We start from the raw sequence: 17555 nt of genomic DNA on the forward strand, positions 1-17555 counted from the left end.
TGACATTTGCGGCGCCTTACCAAGCAAACTTCCCGAGGCTGCGATGCGAAATAGGCCTTCTATTTGTCTCTACACCACTTTTATGCGTTCCTTTTCTCTTCGTTGCATTTATAGGCTGCGATCTGTCTACTGACAAAATTTATATTTATTCTGTCTTTTTTTTGGCGTCAACGTTGGCTGTCAATTCGTCGTCATTGCGTTCTTTCTAGAATATACGTTCAGTGGCGCATTTCTGCACTGTACCCCGCCAACGTCATTTTCGAGCTCTGGCGCCTTATTGCGCTTTAGCCCACAACTACGCAGCGTCAACGACTTTGCATAGCACACCACGCATTACACTAACCACCAGATCATGTCGCGTGCCTTTGGAAAAGCTGGCCGCTCGGCCGGCGCAAAGGGTTTTGGGATACCTGCGCGAGGGGGCTTCGGCGGCTTCTCCTCATCAAACAGTAGCGGGTTGTCCTATCTTGCCGAACCCCCCGACTTTTCCTCCCTTTCCGATGCGAACGTCGTTGTTTCCTTCAAGAACACACTCAAGAAAGATGCTACTACCAAGGCAAAGGCACTGGAGGAGCTTTTGGCCTATGTGCAGGCTCATCCGTACGAGAAGGAGGGGGGTACAGAAGAGGCAGTCTTGGAAGCATGGGTGCGTGATCCCCGGGTGATAATCTTTGATGAACTGTTGGTAATGTATGTAACAGGTACAAATATACCCTCGTATTTCTATAGACAATTCGCGTCGCGTCCGCGAACTCTCTCACACCCTGCAGTTCGAGTTGATGAAGTCAGCCCGGAAGCGCATGGAAAGGCATGTCCCCAAAGTAGTTGGTACCTGGTTGGCTGGCCTCTATGATAAGGACCGTGTGGTCTCGAGAGCGGCGAATGATGGGATATCCTCCTTCCTCAATAGCCCGGAGAAGGTCGCATTGTTCTGGAAGAAATGCCAGTCTCAAATTTTGGCATATGCGACCGATGCTATCCAGGAGACAAAGGATACCTTAAGCGACGAGAGATCAACCACACCCGACGACGCCGAGACAAAGTACCTTCGAGTCGTAGGGGCAAGTCTTTCTCTTGTTCTCGGCCTCCTCCAGAAGCTGGAGCCGGCCGATATCCAGAAGGAAGAGGAGGCATACGACACCTTTTTTGCCGAGGACAAGGTCTGGAAGAGTGTAACTATGGCCGACAATTCAGTCAGAAAGACTGCCTGCCAGCTTCTGTGGATATGTCTGGACAAGAGATTTGATTCGGTGTCGTCTCAGATCTCTCGGCTGAAGAAAATCTTCATCGTGGAGGGTTTGAAGAGCAGCCAAGTGGGTTCAGCTGTTGAATACGTCCGGGTCCTCACAAAGCTCACCACCAAATTCCCCGAAATTTGGACCAGCTCTAGTGACAAGAAGACCCCGATCTTTAGGTTGAATGGCTTCTTGGAGAGAGGATCTCAGGGCAGCTCTGCCAAATACTGGGAATGTCTGGAACATCTCATTGTGGCCATCCCCGCTGAACACTTCACTGTAGAAGCCTCTACGGATGCTTTGAAGTCGATGAGATCTGGTATCACACACAGAGAAGAGCCACGTTTCAACGCACCTACTGCCTGGACATGCTACGTCCATGTAGCAAAGCACTTCCTGAAGAATATCTCCGAAGATGGTCCTCGAACCAAGCTTGTCCAGGACCACTTGTTCCCCTTACTCGAGCACTTTCTCTTCCCAACTCCTGAAAACGCGGCCTGGGAGATTGGCGGTGCTGGACGTCTGGGTGTCCTGAGCGAGGTTTTCGGTGTTGCCGCTGACTCTTCGTCTTCCGGCCTGATCCAGGCGACCACCGAGAAACTGGAGAGTCTTTCATCCGCATTCTGCACCAGGATATCTAACTCTCTGCCGGAAGTCTCACAGGGTTACGAGAAGTCCCAAGAGGCAATTGCTTCCGAGGGCGACCGATGGTTCAATCTTGTTGGTCAGGTCCAGACAAAGAGTAAGGCCTCTACAACTGGCCCAGCACAACTTCTGATCGGCCCTTCCAAAGCTATCATTACTTGCTCTCTAAATCTGCTGGCGAATAGGAATCTCAAGCCATTCGGCGCAGCCGGAGTGCTATATAACGTTGGGAAAAGTGCCCCACGTCTTTGGGAAGACGCCGAAGCGGCCCAATTATTGGAGCAGTTCCTTTTGACACAGGGTCGGGATCGTATGGACGTCTTGATGGCCTCTCGGTCGGCATCGGACCTCCTAAGCTGTGTGTCTATTCTAGGTTCCCTGGAGGGCCAGAAGACCGCTTACGCTTCTATTTGGAATACGTGGATCGATGCGTTGTTAACCTTGTCTGATGAGACACTAGCAGTCAAGGGCATTGAGAGACTGATAGCAAACCGTAATGCGTCATCTCTTTCCAGATCACATGAGCAGCTCCAGAAGTTCCTGGAAGCAAAATGTTCGAACGCCGCCCGCGGTGAGTCGGACACTTGGAGTCTTTTCGAGGCAGCCCTTGGCAACGATGCCATTACGGAGCCTACGGCGAAGCAGCTTGTCGACAACACCATTGCACTATTGGCGCAGGACAAGCAAAATTCGACACATGCTCTTCGGGCGTTGGAAATTATTTCCAATAACAAACCAGGACTTCTCTCTCAAGACGAATCAACCCATATGGCTGTTATTGCTGAGCTACTCGGACTCGCTGAACTTGATGACAAAGCAGTTTCTTCTCGTGCTACATCTTTGAGAGCTCTACTGGAACAACCTGCAGACGGCACCTCGCCACTGGTTACAATCATACAAAGAAATCTCGAAGACGCTGGGCCACAATCACTCGGAATTGATACTCTCGTCCAGCAGGCTTTGCAGGCATCTAAGACGGGGTCCGTGAGCTCAGAAGACTTGTTCCCTAGTACAAATGTCTGGATGCAGCAACTTTCGAGCTTTTTACAAGGGCCCCTCAACCCGTCTCTGTCGATTACGAGCAGCTTGGGTGGTGCTCACTTTTTAGTTCAGCCCTCCGAACCGGCACAGCGCATTCGGGTGCGCAGAGACCGAGATGGATACTCTATCCCTGCTAGAATGGCAGCATATACCTCCAAGCTGTTGTCGTCTGATATCTCGGTGTCAACACTGCCAGAGAGCTTCCAAGTTGAATTGCTCTATCTCCTTTGCGTCTCGATCCAGATGATTTCCGATCAAATCACCCTAACGGACGAGAACAGGCTCTTTTTGAACCTGAATGCTGGAGATGCTTTGGCAGCTGCTGAAGACTTTGTGTCATCCACAAGGGTGACCATTAACGCCATCGTAGATGAAGCCAAAGGCTGGAGAGAGGGCTCAGAAGCCGGCTCAACGAAGTTGGTGAATGGCCTTATTGCTATCATGACTCAGGAAACGAAAGATCTCACGCCCCTGGGTCTCTACAGCTCCAGAGCTCTGAGTGAGCTCCTCCAAACTCTCACCGAGAAGCATGGCTTCCCCGCTGCTGGCGACGAAAAGATTGCTCAGCTTGCCACTTTGAGGGCCACCCCGCAAACGATCCTCTCGGCCACGGCAGTGCTTACCGGCTTTGGTGAGAGTCTGGAGTCATCCAAGGCTATTAACAACCTTTGCAACCGCCTTGTTAGTGACGTTGCCGGCGCAAGTATAGAACCCGAGAAGGCCGAGAAGGCACTTATGATACTCGTGCTTCTCAATGCCTGCCTGCAGATTTACGAGGTCGGTGAGGTCCCTGTGGCCAACAACCGTATTGTTTTCGCAGTCCGCCAAATCACGTCCTGGCTGGATGATACCCTCAACCTCACCCCGGCGTTGTCCGCTGAGATCTGCCGTGTGTTGCAGAGACTCCTCCCTCCCATCAAGGATGTCTACGGCCCACACTGGGAGAAGACAATTGAGTTCTCCACTGCCCTCTGGGCGAAGGCGTCGGATGACCGTCTCGATGCGTCACTACCTTATATTCACACATCATTGAAGCTCATGACAGCCTTGGAGACTCTGTCAGAGCCAAATGACGACTTGGAAGACGCCTTGAAGGAGTTTGCAGAGACTAAGTCGCTGTCCCTCATTGAGCTTCTCAAGTTGACACGTGAGAAGAGCACCCAACCGCTGGAGATCGTGGATGCTATCATTTGCAGACAAGTTAAGAAGATTCCCCTGAAGCACATCAGCGACCTCTCGGATCTATATGGTCTTATCGCCGCCGACTCTCGCTCAATCCAGACTGCAGCCTTCAACATTCTCCACCATGCCTTGCCAGCGAGGCAGGAAGAGCTCTCAGTAAACGTGCTCCTTGAAAAGACCGATGCCCGCCTTCCAGATGAGCTCGTATCTTTGCTCCTCGACGCCCCGACTCTTGAGCGCTACCCAGACGAAATCCTTGCGCAGTTTCCCTTGGCAATCCGCTCGTATCTGCTTTCGTGGCACCTAATCTTCGACGCTTTCAGCACAGCATCGCTCAAGGTCCGTAACGACTACACCGAGCACCTCAAGACGGAGAACTACATCTCACCGTTGCTGGACTTCACATTTGACGTGCTTGGTCACTCTGCTGCGCACCCGCTCAACCTTGAACGCGAGGGCCTGACGGTGCAGCACATTACGTCCTACGACCTCTCTCTTGCGGACGCCGAGTCCGAAGAGCGTAATCTGCACTGGCTGCTTGTACATCTGTACTATCTCACCCTGAAGTACACGCCTGGCCTCTTCAAGAACTGGTACCTCGACTGCCGCTCCAAGCAGACGCGTATCGCTGTCGAAGGATGGATGACGCGGTACTTCTCGCCCATCATCGTCTCGGACGCCCTCGACGAGGTCGCCGCGTGGGCCGCCTCTCAAGAGCCTCCCGCAGACGACGATGAGAAGGAGCTTGTTGTCAAGGTCAGCAAGACGGGCAAGGAAATCACGGCGGGCTACGAGGTCGACGAGAGCTTGGCATCGATCGCGGTCAAGGTGCCCCCGAGCTACCCCATCGAAGGCGTCAGTGTCGTCGGCGTGAACCGGGTGGCTGTAAGCGAGAAGAAGTGGCAGAGTTGGCTCCTCACGACGCAGGGTGTTATTACGTTTTCCGTAAGTTACCAAAACCCCACCTCCCCCTCCCCCTTTCCCCCTCGCACTTTTATTGAACATGACTTATTCTAACGGCCAAAAAATAGAACGGAAGCATCATTGACGGCCTGTCCGCCTTCAAGCGCAACATCGTCGGCGCGCTCAAGGGCCAGAGCGAGTGCGCCATCTGCTACTCCATCATTTCGACGGACAAGAAGATGCCGGACAAGCGGTGCCAGACCTGCAAGAACCTGTTCCACAGGACCTGTCTGTACAAGTGGTTCCAGAGCAGTAACCAGAATACGTGCCCTCTGTGCCGTAACCCGATCGATTACCTGGGGGCGGACACCAAGGCGCGCAGGGGTTGAGGGAGCGGTTGTGGTAGGATGGAGAGACATGAATGACCAAGACGGACACGAGAAACAACGAGAAAACGAGGAGTGACGGAGGAGGTGGAGAATGTGGGAAAAAGCATGTCATCGGTGGCTGCCGTTTTTTTTTTTTTTGTTTCTTTAATGTAGATCAGACTTAGACGGCATCAAGGCTGCGGAAAAAGAAAAAAGCAGAGGCGGTTGTGGTTTAGATGGATGAATACAAGACGTATGTATTTCCGGATCCTCTGCGCAACTCACACCGCGAATGGTTTTGTGATTGCACTGTGTTGGTTATTTACCTCAGATTGCAAATACATATTTCTTTTCCAGGACTAAGCATGTATATATACTGCGAGACGTCTAAGAACCTGGTTTATAGAGGAAGTACAGATGCAATGAATGTTTACGACGTACATATATCTATATGTTGTATAATCAAATCAACAAGCATGTACCAACGCAACGAGAAAAAACATCAAAACGGTACCGCGCGCCTCACACAGCCTCTAACAAATTAGACATCTCATTCGCAAGGCGGGTAAGGAAGTCACGGACCCTATACTGTAGAGCTGCGACTTCCATCTCCCGTTGCATCCGAGCCTCTTCTGAGTTAAAGGCATTGTGGCTGGTGAAGGGTTGTTGGTTGGCGAAGAGGTTCTGATTGACGATGGGGTTTTGGTTGGTGAAAGGGTTTTGGTTGACGGTAGGGTATTGGTTGGTGAAGGGGTTCTGTTTGGTAAAAGGGTTCCGTTTGGTAAAGGGGTTCTGGTTGACGGTAGGGTTTTGGTTAAAGGGGTCTTCAATTCCAAAGGGGCTATTCGCAACATTGGTCCCCTCATCTACATCGATATCCATCGTGTCGAAATCGCCAACATTGTACATTTGCAGCATGTGTGCGTAGGCGCTGCGGCTTAACCCGCGCCGGCCAACGCGGCCCTTCCGCTTGCGAACCTTGACAGGCCGAGCAGCGGCCCATTTGGCGATGCCAGAGGTCTTGGAAATCTGCTTCTGCTGGTTCGCCTGCTGCCCGTGTACCTGTTGCATTCGGCTCTGCTCGTGTTGATTCGCGGTCCATCTCGACTTCTTTCTCGCCGGCGGAGACGGCTCAACCGTCGTTTTCAGCTTCCGTTCAGCTCTTGCTGTCGCCTCTTCCTGTTCCTTCTGTTTCCTTGCTGCCCTGACCGCGTTATCCTCGCAGCCCCAGCATGAAGAGCTCTTTTTTGCTGACCTGTGCACGCCGCAATGCGCGCACTCAATGATGCATCCCTTCTTGAGACATCTGCCCGAATTTGGTGTGTGGCAGAAGGGACAGTGGTGAGTAGTCAGCCCGCCCGGGGTCCTAGCTGGCACGTCTGCGATAGCTATTTTGCCGTTTCTGTTGGCGTCACCCTCTCTGCGTCTGGAGCCATCGTCGTCATATGCAAGGCAGCTGGTGTCTGGTACGGCTTGGGTACCGACGTTGGGTCCGTTGCGCTGCTTTTGCGTAGAACTGCCCATGGTTCGATAAGATATGCTAGCTGTAAACGATGGATTTATAGAGGTAGCACCTCGCTTCGTGTCTGGGCAAGTGACACTGTTGGCAAGTATCTTGATGGTTCGAGTGACATTGTGGAGGCTGTCTGCATTAATATCGCAATCAAGTAGGCATAGGCCTTTTGTCCTATCGGACGCCCTGGGAGACTTGTAACAGGACAGCAGTCTTTCAGGTCTCGACGGCTGCGGCCCATACACAAACAAATAGTCTTGACACAATGCACTGTTGAAACACAATGGTGTTCAAGTCCCTTTGACTGGCACGGCCATCAAGAAGGCAATTTGTCTCCCACCTATCCATGGCATTGTTCATCTATATCGCAAGAGGTTGATCGGAGTCTTGGGGCTTTGCCTCATTGGGTTCATTCAAGCACTTGTGCTGCAAGGCCTGGTGGATTATTAGAGACCAACTGTCGACACAACTAGCATTCGACTTACTTGTTCAGCGGTCAATCTCCCGGAATCAAAGCGAACCAGGCTCGCAATTAGATCCAGCACTTTCGGATCCGCCTCGGGCAGGATGGCCTCCCAGGGCTGGCCGTCAAACATGCGGTACATCTCGAACGGCGGTGTCTTAAAACTCGCGGCTTCAGGCCAGGTGTCCCTCGTGGGTGTACCGAGAGTCTTAAAGATGCTCAAGATCAAACCCAGCTGGTTTCCGTCTTCGTGCGCTGGTCTCGATTCAAACAAAGGCTTCGGAGGGTCGCGGACACATTCAGCAAGCATCGTCCCAGCGGCCCACATGTCGACAGACGGGCCGTAAGCTTTGTGACCAAAGAGTGCTTCAGGTGCCCGATACGGGCCGGTTCCAATGTCTAGAATCTTGCTGTTAGCCGGCTCGGAGACGGCCGACATGGTGGGGTGCCAGGCCGTTCCGAAATCTGAAAGATAGGCAGGTCCATCTGGTCCGTCCAACAAAATAGCCTCCGGTTTGACGTCTCTGTGGATAATGCCCTGGCTGTGGATATCTTTCAGGGCAGTAAAAATTTCCCGGAAGAGACGGCGGAGTCGGGGGAGCGGCAGAGCCCCTTGGTCAATGACATGGGCAAGTGTAAATGGCTTGTAGGGAAAAACAAGGACGAATCTTTGTTCTTGATCTCGGAACGTTTCAAGCAACGGGATGCACGGCCGCCTCAAGGTCGCAAGGATCTTGGCCTCGCGGTGAGGGTTGTGTGGCTCGATATTGTGTGTCTCTACGATGACCTTCAGAGCACGATCTTTGCATCGGTAAACCTCTGAAGTGAGGCCAGTTGCAACAGGCAAGCAGTTCTTGTAAGAGCCGATGGTGACACCGATGCCATCATCGGACTGGTTGGCAGGTGCTGTGGCCTCTTGAAGAGCCAGGTTGGCTGCGCCGACTAGCTGACAGATCTCATCATATTGGGCCTTGAGATAATAATCAGAACAACTATAAATAGAAGTTGGTGGAAGTTTGAACTTTGGGCGCAGTTACTTTTGAGGAAGAGTCCTTGTAAGCTTGATTCTCAACCGAAAATGCTTCAGACTGTGATGTTGCCTTGGCATCTGGGTTGGCAGCTTCCAGAACTGCCTTTCTACGAAAAGTATAAGTTGAAGATCGAGATGCGATACACACAGCAGTCCGACTTACATTTTCTGTATGTTCTCATAACGCTCGGATGCCGACAGCTGGGTCCTCCAATCCGGGTGGTTGTCAGCCATGGGAGGCAACCAAGGGATCTGGAAGTTTGAGGTTGATGGGCGAATTAAGCAAGACAGCAAGGATGGATGGTGTTTGGCAAATGGCCTTTGGCAAGCGTCTCGCAATGGTGGGTTGTGTTAGTGAGCACCAAGCAAGAGGAAGCAGCGAGGATTGGTGTGGTAAGCGTCCGGAGTACTTTCCATTCCACCGACCAGAAAGCGGTGCGGAAATTTTACCGTGTGCAAAAATGATGGATTGACTGTCCGGGGCCGGGCCCGCTAGCAGTGTCCCCGCCGCCATCTCCGGGGCCCCTACAGTGTGGTTTGGGTTTCGACGCAATTGACAAGCCCCCGTTTTCAGTTTTGCTTACATAAACAAAATCGGGCGTCGCAATTTCACGGGTACCTGACGAAGGCGTTCCTCTGGCGTCAATTTGTGTCTTGCTTATTTCTTCATCCTTGTCCTAGCTTCCCCTGGCTTGAATAGGCTTGAGAGCCTACTCAATTACCAGGATGGCTAGTGTACACGACACTCGAGCCTCGATGATAGTGTACAAGCGGAGGAGATTTTGGTCAGATTTCTCCAGCAGGTTCTCATTCGGCGATGAAGCTGCAACTTTCAAGAGCCTTGTGATGTAAATAATGGCTGAAAGTGTAATTCATGCAAAGTCGGCGTCGGCGACAAGGATGATGCGGCTCAGATCTTGAGCTCTCGCGTGCTGGCTTAGCTGCCATGTGTTAATTGAATTTCGGTCAGAATTATGGCGCGGCCGCGACACGTCAGGGTGCTTCCCGCCATCCAATACAGGCACCGATTTCTGAACCTTGCCAGAGGCGGCATCCTGTGTAATGAGGCCCTAAACAGGTTACTACAAAAAGCGTTCAGCTAGCTACTCCGTTTGTTGCTTAGAGTTGGCGGAACGCGTTTCTCCCAAGTTATGCAAGCTGGCGCCGCCGTTGTTTCCAACGCCAAGGGAGTAAGCACTACGTTGCTTTTCTTGGCCTTGGGCAGCATCTCGAAGCACACAGGGTGATCTTCCGCCATTAGCTGGAATTGGAATTGAGCCTTCTGACGGAACTGAGTTATCCGCCGGTAATACCTTGAGAAACACAGGTTGGGAAGACATACTAGACCAGGACCGTAAGGCGCGTGACGTATTGCAGAACTCCCCTCCGAGCTAGCCCGTTTCGAGTACAGGGGCCTTGTCAGGCCTGAGTACATTCAGACCATAGCGAAGCAAGAGAGATTGGCACTCCGTAAATGGTACTGTTGTCTGCAAGGGTGGGGGACCGAGGCGAATTGGAGTTGATGACTATGCTGTACTAACTCTCATGTGCAGCTAGGCTTCGAATGAAGGGCTGTCTCTGTAAGGCCTTGTCCGCTGCTCCCGGGCCAGTTTTTCCATCCCAAATGTAATAATTCGAATCACCTAGTGGGTATGCGCCGAACTTTTCCGACAACACTTGGGCCAATTGGTTGCGTCTGATTGGAAATAAAAATAATAACTAAAGGTAAAGGAATATAAAGGGAAGGGAAAAAAAAAAGAGTTCGAAGGAGATGGTGAGACAGTCGTAGATGAAGGAAGAAGGTACAGGATAATTAATAGTGGCTACACAGTAATACGCCGTACTCAGCACACCAGCTGCGAAAGACGCTTTCAACGCACAGAAGTGGACTGCGGACCCCACAAGCAGTGTAGTGTAAAGTGAGCTCAGCCCAAGTCCAGCCAGCCTACCATTGAGGGTGGGTGGTGTCTACGCAGCAAGGGAACATTGGGGCCATTAGGCCGGCCCTTGCCTTCCACTCCCCCCCCAAACCCAGCCTGGTCCACTCCACACTCTCCATCATCAGTCCAGGGGACCTTCCCGGTGTTCCCTTCCAACCCTTCCCATTGCCTGGCTGTGACTGCCTCGTACGTATTAGCGACAACAGCAGTGTATTCCCTGTCTTGTCTGGTCTGGCCTTGCTCGCTGGCTGCGCCGAACTTGTTCCATCTATCCAATCCGCTCGATTCCCTCCATCCATCTCGCAACCCACCACTACCACTACTAAACTCGCCCTCCCACGATGCGAATGCTCCTCATCTTGGCGACACCTTCTACAGCATTATAGACAGCATCGCTATGCGCGCTACTTCTCTCTTTACTTGCATTCATCGTATATGATTTCGCGCGCCGTAATTAGACACAATGGATGATCTTGCAAGGGCCGAATACCCTGCCATGCTGGTAAAGCCCCCCCCATTCTATCCGTCGTCATTGTTTCCCCCCTCAAATCACAATCCAGCCACCAAGCAACAGGCCCAAGGCTGCACCAGGTGCCTCGCATGATTCCTCTATCACTGCAATGTTCTGCGATTCTGAAAGCGCATTGTTTGCGGCTTGTTTGCTTACCATGACTGTCCTTTGTTTAGGCACACCTCCAGCCGACGCAGGCCGTTAATGTCCTGAACGATCGCGTGAAGAGAATAACCAGGATCAACACCGAGATCGCAGACTGGTTGCAGGTAACGCGACACCCAGGAACACCTCACCAGGAGACACTGGAAACTAAACAAGCCTTTACAGGAGCGCCGACGGGTCGAGGAGCAATATGTTCAGGGCCTCAGAAAGCTGCTCACTTTCAAAGTTCCTAACCACCAGTCAGAGCTTGGGTAGGTCGCCTCTTCTCGACTTTCAAGCTCAATTACAGCAAAAATATGTCTAACCGCCTACCAGTGTTTTCTCTGGCCCCTGGGACAAGATTTTACAATCCGTCGATGCGACCGCCCACTCCCACCACCTTTTCTCGAGCCAGCTAGACAAAGATGTCGAGGGTCCCCTGCGCAACTTTCAGTCTCGGAAAGAGATGCAGAACATGCAGACCATCTCCGCCAACCTGACCGCCATGGCTCGAGATCTCGAGGAGGCACAGAAGAAGACGGATGCATTGACTAAGAAGGGCCCGAAGACGAATGCCCAGAAAATGGCCGATGCCACCGCCAAACTCGAACAGGCCACTCAGCAATGGGATTCCCAGGCCCCCTTCATCTTTGAGACCCTTCAAGCACTTGACGAACAGCGAGTGAACCAACTGCGCGACCTCTTGACCCAGTATCAGACCCACGAAAGCGATCAGGCGCAGCGAGCCCAGACCAAGGCTGCCGACACGTTGGCTGCGATGCTGGAGATCAGCACCGAGCAGGAAATTGCGAGCTTCAAGGAGAAGGTCGTTTCTGGAAGACCGAAGATGGAGAAGAGGGTCACAACATCGAGGCAATCTTCGGGTCTCCCGGCAAGCCAGACTTTGGCACCGCCGCCATCTAGCTCGGGACATCACGATGACGACACAAGTGATTATTCGGTACCTGTTGAAAACAAGACTGGTATGACGATGCTATGAGGCTTATGAGTTTGAACCAGATAGCTAACAGCGTACCGCAGAGTCGAAATTGCGTAGTCGAATTGGCACGATGCTCGGTCGGCGCCGACAGAGTATACACGGCGGATTCGGGCCGATATCTCCACAGAAGACCGGCGGCGGCGCTCCCTCGTTCGGCCGTGGTCTTAGTAGCAGCCACAGCAACACTCATGTTCGCTCAGGTCTCTCTCCTAGGGCCTCTTCGAATAACTTGGCCGAGACGAACAACCGACTATCTGCTCTGCAGGAAACTCCCGACTCCCCTAGGCCACCCCAGTCAGCCGGTAATGATAGGCCAACGACCCACGAAGGCACCAATGGCTTCGGAGAAGTGCCAGAATCCGCTCGGTTGGGTTCATCCGCTGGCACAGTCAATGGAACCCACGATACCGATGCCCTGGATGTGCCTCCTCCTGCAGGACCACCTCCATCGCAAGCTAAGGAGCCTGAAGCCAAGGACTCTGAGGGCTTCACGATCCCCCCACCTGCGGATGACCCGATATCCCAGGCCCAGCGCGAGGCTGCGGAGGACAGTGAGCAAATGTTTAAGCTTAACATCCAGAGCTCGCCCATTGCGGAAGAGGACGCCGACGCCAAGGAGGCTGCCCTGTCGAACGTTGCCAACACCTTGACACAAATGGCCGCCCCATCACGCAAAATGGGAACGGTGCGAGGCCGGAGAGACGTGAGGAACACTATATATGTGCCGCCGCCAAACGTCCCCGAGCTGACCAACGATAACCCGTTCCCGACATCTCCCTCACTACCCAGCCAGTCATCCAAGCCAACGACCGTGGCCGCACTTGCGTCGGAGGCAAGTATTGCAGCGACGTCAGATACCCAATCTATTCGGTCAGCGAATTCACTCATGAGTCTTGCTCACTTGAAGCATCCTGAGATGCATGAGCCTGGTCTCAACGCGTCGATCATTGAGACTGTTTCCGCAACATTTGAAGATGGAGAGGTGAAGAATGCCAAGGTTCACGGCGAGATTGCTTTCGCGTACCATGCCACTGGCGATGCTGCTCAGGGTAGGTGTTTTCATAGAAGCCAAGGAAGTTACAGAGCTAACCAGAATCAGACCGCGAGACTATCCGTATCAACAACTTCCCCAACTTGGAAGTCATTGGACCGAACCGTATCTTCGTCCAGAACAGCTCTGACAAACCTGATGAGTTCCATCTGGATGTGTCGCACCTCAACAAGACAGCTACTGCGTTTACATATCGCGTACACACCGGGGAGTCTGGATTGGGAGCTCACGTGCCTTTGTTGCTCCGTCCTGCCTGGAAGCCCCAGGGCGACAAGCTTGGTCTCCTTTTGCAGTACTCGCTCAATCCCGCTTGTAAACTGACGGCACCCGTCACGCTCCAGAATGTCGTGCTTGTCGCTACATATGAAGGTGCTAAGGCATCTGGAGCGCAGACTAAGCCGTCAGGAACCCATCTCAAGGAGAAGCATCTAGTGTACTGGCGCCTCGGAGACTTGACCCTTACAGCTGAGACACAGAAGATTGTCTGCCGCATTATTGGTGCCGAAAACGCCGAGCCCAAGCCGGGACACATCGAGGCTAGATGGGAATACACTCCCGAGTCACTCAGCAGCGGCATCTCCATTTCGAGAGTGGAAGAGACGAAGGGCAAGGGCAAGGAGGAGGAGGCTGACCCCTTCGCGGACGATAATCCAACATCACCTGCCCTGCCAGCCGACCAGCAGTGGGTAGACGTTAAAGTAGTGAAGAAGATCACGAGTGGCAAGTACGAGGCCAAGTGATTGGCAGAAAGTCATAATGAGGATGAAGAGTGTTTGGAGGTGTACATAATCTTGTTGGAAGTGGTAGATTTTGATTGAAGGACATTTACATAGCGAGCGTATGCAGTGTGCTACGGCACACTGGAGAGAGAGAGGAGAAAAGGACATTCCCAAACGAGTTTTTTTTTTGTCTGATAAATTGTTTTCTTCGTATTTAACTTCCTCCACAGAGGCATATTGATCTTGTTCTTGGGCCGTCAAAGGACGATGGGGGGGGGGGGGGGGCGGACCTGGATTGTAGGTAGCTTTTGTACCGATATGATGAAAAGAAGAAGAGGTCTTTTTTTGAAAATCTAGTGGTTTCGACTCGTACAGTGGCTGACGAAAAGAAAAAAGACACATAAGACACACATCAAGCATAGTGAGTGTGAGTGATTAACAACATGATGAAGCAATGAAAGCCATTTGTCATTATGTAACTATTCGTCCAGCGTCTGCACCTTCGTCCCAGTCCAGGGTCCAAGGTAAGGTATCTCGTAAATAAGAAAAAAAATCTACACCGGCCCAGGAAAAACAACAACAACAACCAGAAGCCGTGGTTAGATGCGAGGAGTTCCCCTTCCACTATGCCTCCTTCCTTGATCGGGGGGGAAATATGTAACAACTTTCTCCGTCTATTTATCCAGCAACAATTCATCTATTCAGCAGAGTTCTGATTTCTCGAATGCTCCTCGTAAAATTCTAGTGTGAGAGCGGCCAAGAAGCCAGGGATACACCCCTTCTCGCGCACCCAGAAACCAATCTGGTCACCGATACGACGCGCAAAGGCGCTCCGCGGTCCGCCGCCGACTTTCATTGTGCCCTTTTCGCCGTCAAATACAATGGAGTTCTCGTACTCGTCCGTCTGGGAGGGGTAGAAGGTGGATTCGACACGCATCTTTCCGTTGGGCATGAACATGACGGTCCAGCCAAGGGTGGAGAAGATGGCCTCCTTGAACTCGAGCGACTTCTTGGACCAGACTTCCTTGAGACGCTTGGCGGACTTTTGTGCGGATGCCGTCTCGGCGCGGGCTTCTTCTACCAAACGGTTCGCAGCATCGAGCTGGCTGAAGGGCACCAGGCGGACTGAAGGGTCCGAGCGGAGCTGGGCGAGCAGGTCTGCGTTTTCTTGCTTGAGGGCGTTAAGGGTAGACATCTTGATAGCCTCAAAATCAGAGGTGGGGTTGGAGCGGAGGGAAAGGATGCGAGTCTTGGACTGGGCCTTGAGAGCCTTGAGCTGCTCTTGGACGACAGAGAGCTCCTTTTGGGAAAGAGCGTGCTGGGTCTGGATTGCCGACAGCTGGTCTTGGAGCTTTCGGTTCTTGCGGGTGAGAAGGCCGAGCTGTTCGTGAACTGCTTCGTCATTTTCGTCGCGAGGACGCTTGGTACCGGCGACCGCCGGTGCTGGCTGGGCGGCGCCACCAGACTCAATGGCAGACATTTCCGTTTGTAGAGTCTGCACTTCGGATCTGTACTTGTCGACGAGGTCCTCGAGCTCCTGAATGCGGCGAGCTCTTGTCTCGTCAACAGCCTCTGGTTGGAAGGCCTCGTCCTCTGCATCGAACGTCTTGAGTTGTGCGCGCAGGTATTCGACCTCCTTCACTGCAAGGACCCGTTGGCGCTCGGTACGTAGGCGGGCCTTGTCGACATTCTGAGTCGTAGCAGCGGTCTTTGCCTCTGCGAGTTGTGACTTGAGAGTAGCATGCTCTTGTTGGAGAGAGCTCAAAACGGATTCTTGCGATGCAAGCTCAGCCTGGAGGGCGCCGATCTTCTCGACATGGGACGCAGAGCTTAAGCGTTCTTGGATGAGAGCGCGCGCAACGGCTTCAGGGGAATCGAACTCGGCTTCGGTGCCGGTGCTAGCCAGGTAGGCCGTCCAGGCAAGGCGCTCATCTTCAAGACGCTGACGTTGAAGGCGGGCTTCAGCCAACTCTGTCTCGAGAGACTGGGCGGCTTCGAGCTTACGCTGAAGGGATCGCTTCTCCTCTTCAACGACTTCGACGGCCCGGTGAATCTGGCGCAGGTGTTTCAGCTCAGAGAGCTGTTCGCGGTTGGTGGCCTCGAGGTTGCGAATGTGCGTAACCTGCTCTGATAATTCGCGCTTGATGATAGCCATGGTATCGGCATCGCCCGTTTGGGCTTTGAGTCGGAGCACCTCCGCTTCGAGGTTTCCCACGATATTGTCCTTTTCGACGAGCTGGGACTGAACCTGCTGCAGCGTAGCCTCTCGGGCCTGCGATTCCTGTTCCAATTCTTGTGTAGACTTTTGCGCGGCCTGTAGTTGCATCTCGAGGTCGAGTGTTTTCTTCTCGCTGATGCGAGCGGCTTCATCCTTTGTGCTTGATAAATCCTCCAATTGTTCCTGAAGCAGACGTGCTTCCTCTTCGGCATTTCGTGCTCTCTTCTCAAGGCTCGATTTCTCTTCAGAAGCACTGTCGCGCAGGTCGTTCAATTCCTTCTGCGCATTCTCCAACTGGCGCAGGGCTTGCGACTTTTCGCTCTCGGCTGCCTGTTTCGCAGTGAAATCGGCTTGGGCGCGGCGGCGCTGGTCCTCGAGCTCGGCATTATGTCGGGCATCTGCCATTTGTTTTTCTTGCTCGAATGTGCTGATTGTGTACCGGAGGGTGCCCAACTCAGCCTTGAGCTCTTCAATCACCTGTCGTTGAGACTCATATTCGGCGGCGTCCGGCGGTGCCATGTTTTCTTTCGAGCTCTCGCGTGAGGCGGCGCGAACAGAACTTTGACGGGAGGCAGGGCGACTATTCGCATCGCCTCCAGTGAAGAGGTTATATGTAGGTTGTGTTGCGCGGAACTAAAGTTTTTCTGTCAGTGTTTGCCGGGATGGGGGGGGGCTTTGTTTTTGTTTATTTTGGGGGTCGTACTCTGGATTCCCGTAGTGAAGTATGAGGTCTTGGAAGCGCGCTTCCGCCAGTGCTATTTCGAAAACGATTTGTTACTGAGCCTCTCCGTCCCGGAGGGTCACCAGAAGGTGTATGCGACCTCATCGCGGCGATGTCGTAGTTATGGCTTGAGAAGTGTCTTGGAGATAGACCGATGTTTTGGCGGGCGCGGGAAGCTTCGGTTGCCAGAGAAGAGATCACGTGATATCGTGACAAGGTCCCTGTCGCTCAGGCCCAATTGACTTGCCTGCCAACCTTGTCGCTTCCCCGCGGTGTGGCTTTCGCCTTAGCTGAACGAGCTGATCTTGGAGCTTTTGATTGCATCTGTATCAGGAACCCTTGTCTGTTATCTTTTGGTGTTCAGTATCTTTCACCTTTGAGCAATAATTCAAATCACAAGAATTTTCTTCTCTTCTTCGGCTTTGCCTATCAATTGAGAATCTTCTGCTGCTTCCATTTTTTTCCTACTAAGCCCTAGATCTTTGAGATCCAATTGCTATAATGAGTTTAATGGCTAGATCGTTGATGCACAGTGGTATGGTAATCTTTTCAACGCCAATCTAACCGCTTGCAGCCTATGGTACCTTCTTATGTTCTTTATAAAGACACCAAGTAAGTAATCTCTTTCGTTCATTTGTTCTTTATATAGGTATGGCACTAACTTTTAAGACATATCCAGCATGTGCCTGTTTCCGACTTGAGCCTCTGGAGGTGAGTGTAACTGTCTACGTAGTAGATCACAGCCCTTTCAAAAATCTGGCTGAAAGAAGACAATCTCCCACAGCACTGTTTACTGGAGTCTCAAGACCCACAGCTATGTACTTTTGGAAATCAAAAGTCAACTCCTTTTAGCTGGCTTACGATTACCTCA

General features: G+C 52.4%; 5 protein-coding genes across 5 annotated transcripts; 2 read left to right on the forward strand and 3 right to left on the reverse strand.

Annotated features, from left to right (window-relative positions):
- Positions 1 to 352: 352 nt before the first annotated feature.
- On the forward strand, positions 353 to 5395 carry CTRU02_214520 (RING zinc finger; the record flags this gene model as incomplete). Its single annotated transcript, XM_036730428.1, has 3 exons — positions 353 to 646; positions 702 to 5048; positions 5135 to 5395. The coding sequence occupies 3 exons, from the start codon at positions 353 to 355 to the stop codon at positions 5393 to 5395; spliced, it is 4902 nt and encodes a 1633-aa protein (XP_036577884.1).
- Positions 5396 to 5896: 501 nt separating this feature from the next.
- Positions 5897 to 6898, reverse strand: CTRU02_214521 (uncharacterized protein; the record flags this gene model as incomplete). Its single annotated transcript, XM_036730429.1, has 1 exon — positions 5897 to 6898. The coding sequence occupies one exon, from the start codon at positions 6896 to 6898 to the stop codon at positions 5897 to 5899; it is 1002 nt and encodes a 333-aa protein (XP_036577885.1).
- A 349-nt stretch (positions 6899 to 7247) lies between these two features.
- On the reverse strand, positions 7248 to 8614 carry CTRU02_214522 (cell division protein kinase; the record flags this gene model as incomplete). The annotated part of the gene is made up of 4 exons (XM_036730430.1): positions 7248 to 7322; positions 7373 to 8320; positions 8388 to 8487; positions 8544 to 8614. The coding sequence occupies 4 exons, from the start codon at positions 8612 to 8614 to the stop codon at positions 7248 to 7250; spliced, it is 1194 nt and encodes a 397-aa protein (XP_036577886.1).
- A 2169-nt stretch (positions 8615 to 10783) lies between these two features.
- Positions 10784 to 13766, forward strand: CTRU02_214523 (fes cip4 domain-containing protein; the record flags this gene model as incomplete). The annotated part of the gene is made up of 6 exons (XM_036730431.1): positions 10784 to 10822; positions 11008 to 11105; positions 11134 to 11247; positions 11312 to 11958; positions 12017 to 13024; positions 13075 to 13766. 6 exons carry the CDS (start codon positions 10784 to 10786, stop codon positions 13764 to 13766), a joined length of 2598 nt encoding a protein of 865 aa, XP_036577887.1.
- Positions 13767 to 14442: 676 nt separating this feature from the next.
- On the reverse strand, positions 14443 to 16789 carry CTRU02_214524 (spindle assembly checkpoint component mad1; the record flags this gene model as incomplete). Its single annotated transcript, XM_036730432.1, has 2 exons — positions 14443 to 16596; positions 16667 to 16789. The coding sequence occupies 2 exons, from the start codon at positions 16787 to 16789 to the stop codon at positions 14443 to 14445; spliced, it is 2277 nt and encodes a 758-aa protein (XP_036577888.1).
- Positions 16790 to 17555: the final 766 nt, after the last annotated feature.

This window comes from Colletotrichum truncatum, assembly GCF_014235925.2.
Source record: "Colletotrichum truncatum strain CMES1059 chromosome Unknown Contig_0011, whole genome shotgun sequence".
Taxonomy (NCBI): domain Eukaryota; kingdom Fungi; phylum Ascomycota; class Sordariomycetes; order Glomerellales; family Glomerellaceae; genus Colletotrichum; species Colletotrichum truncatum.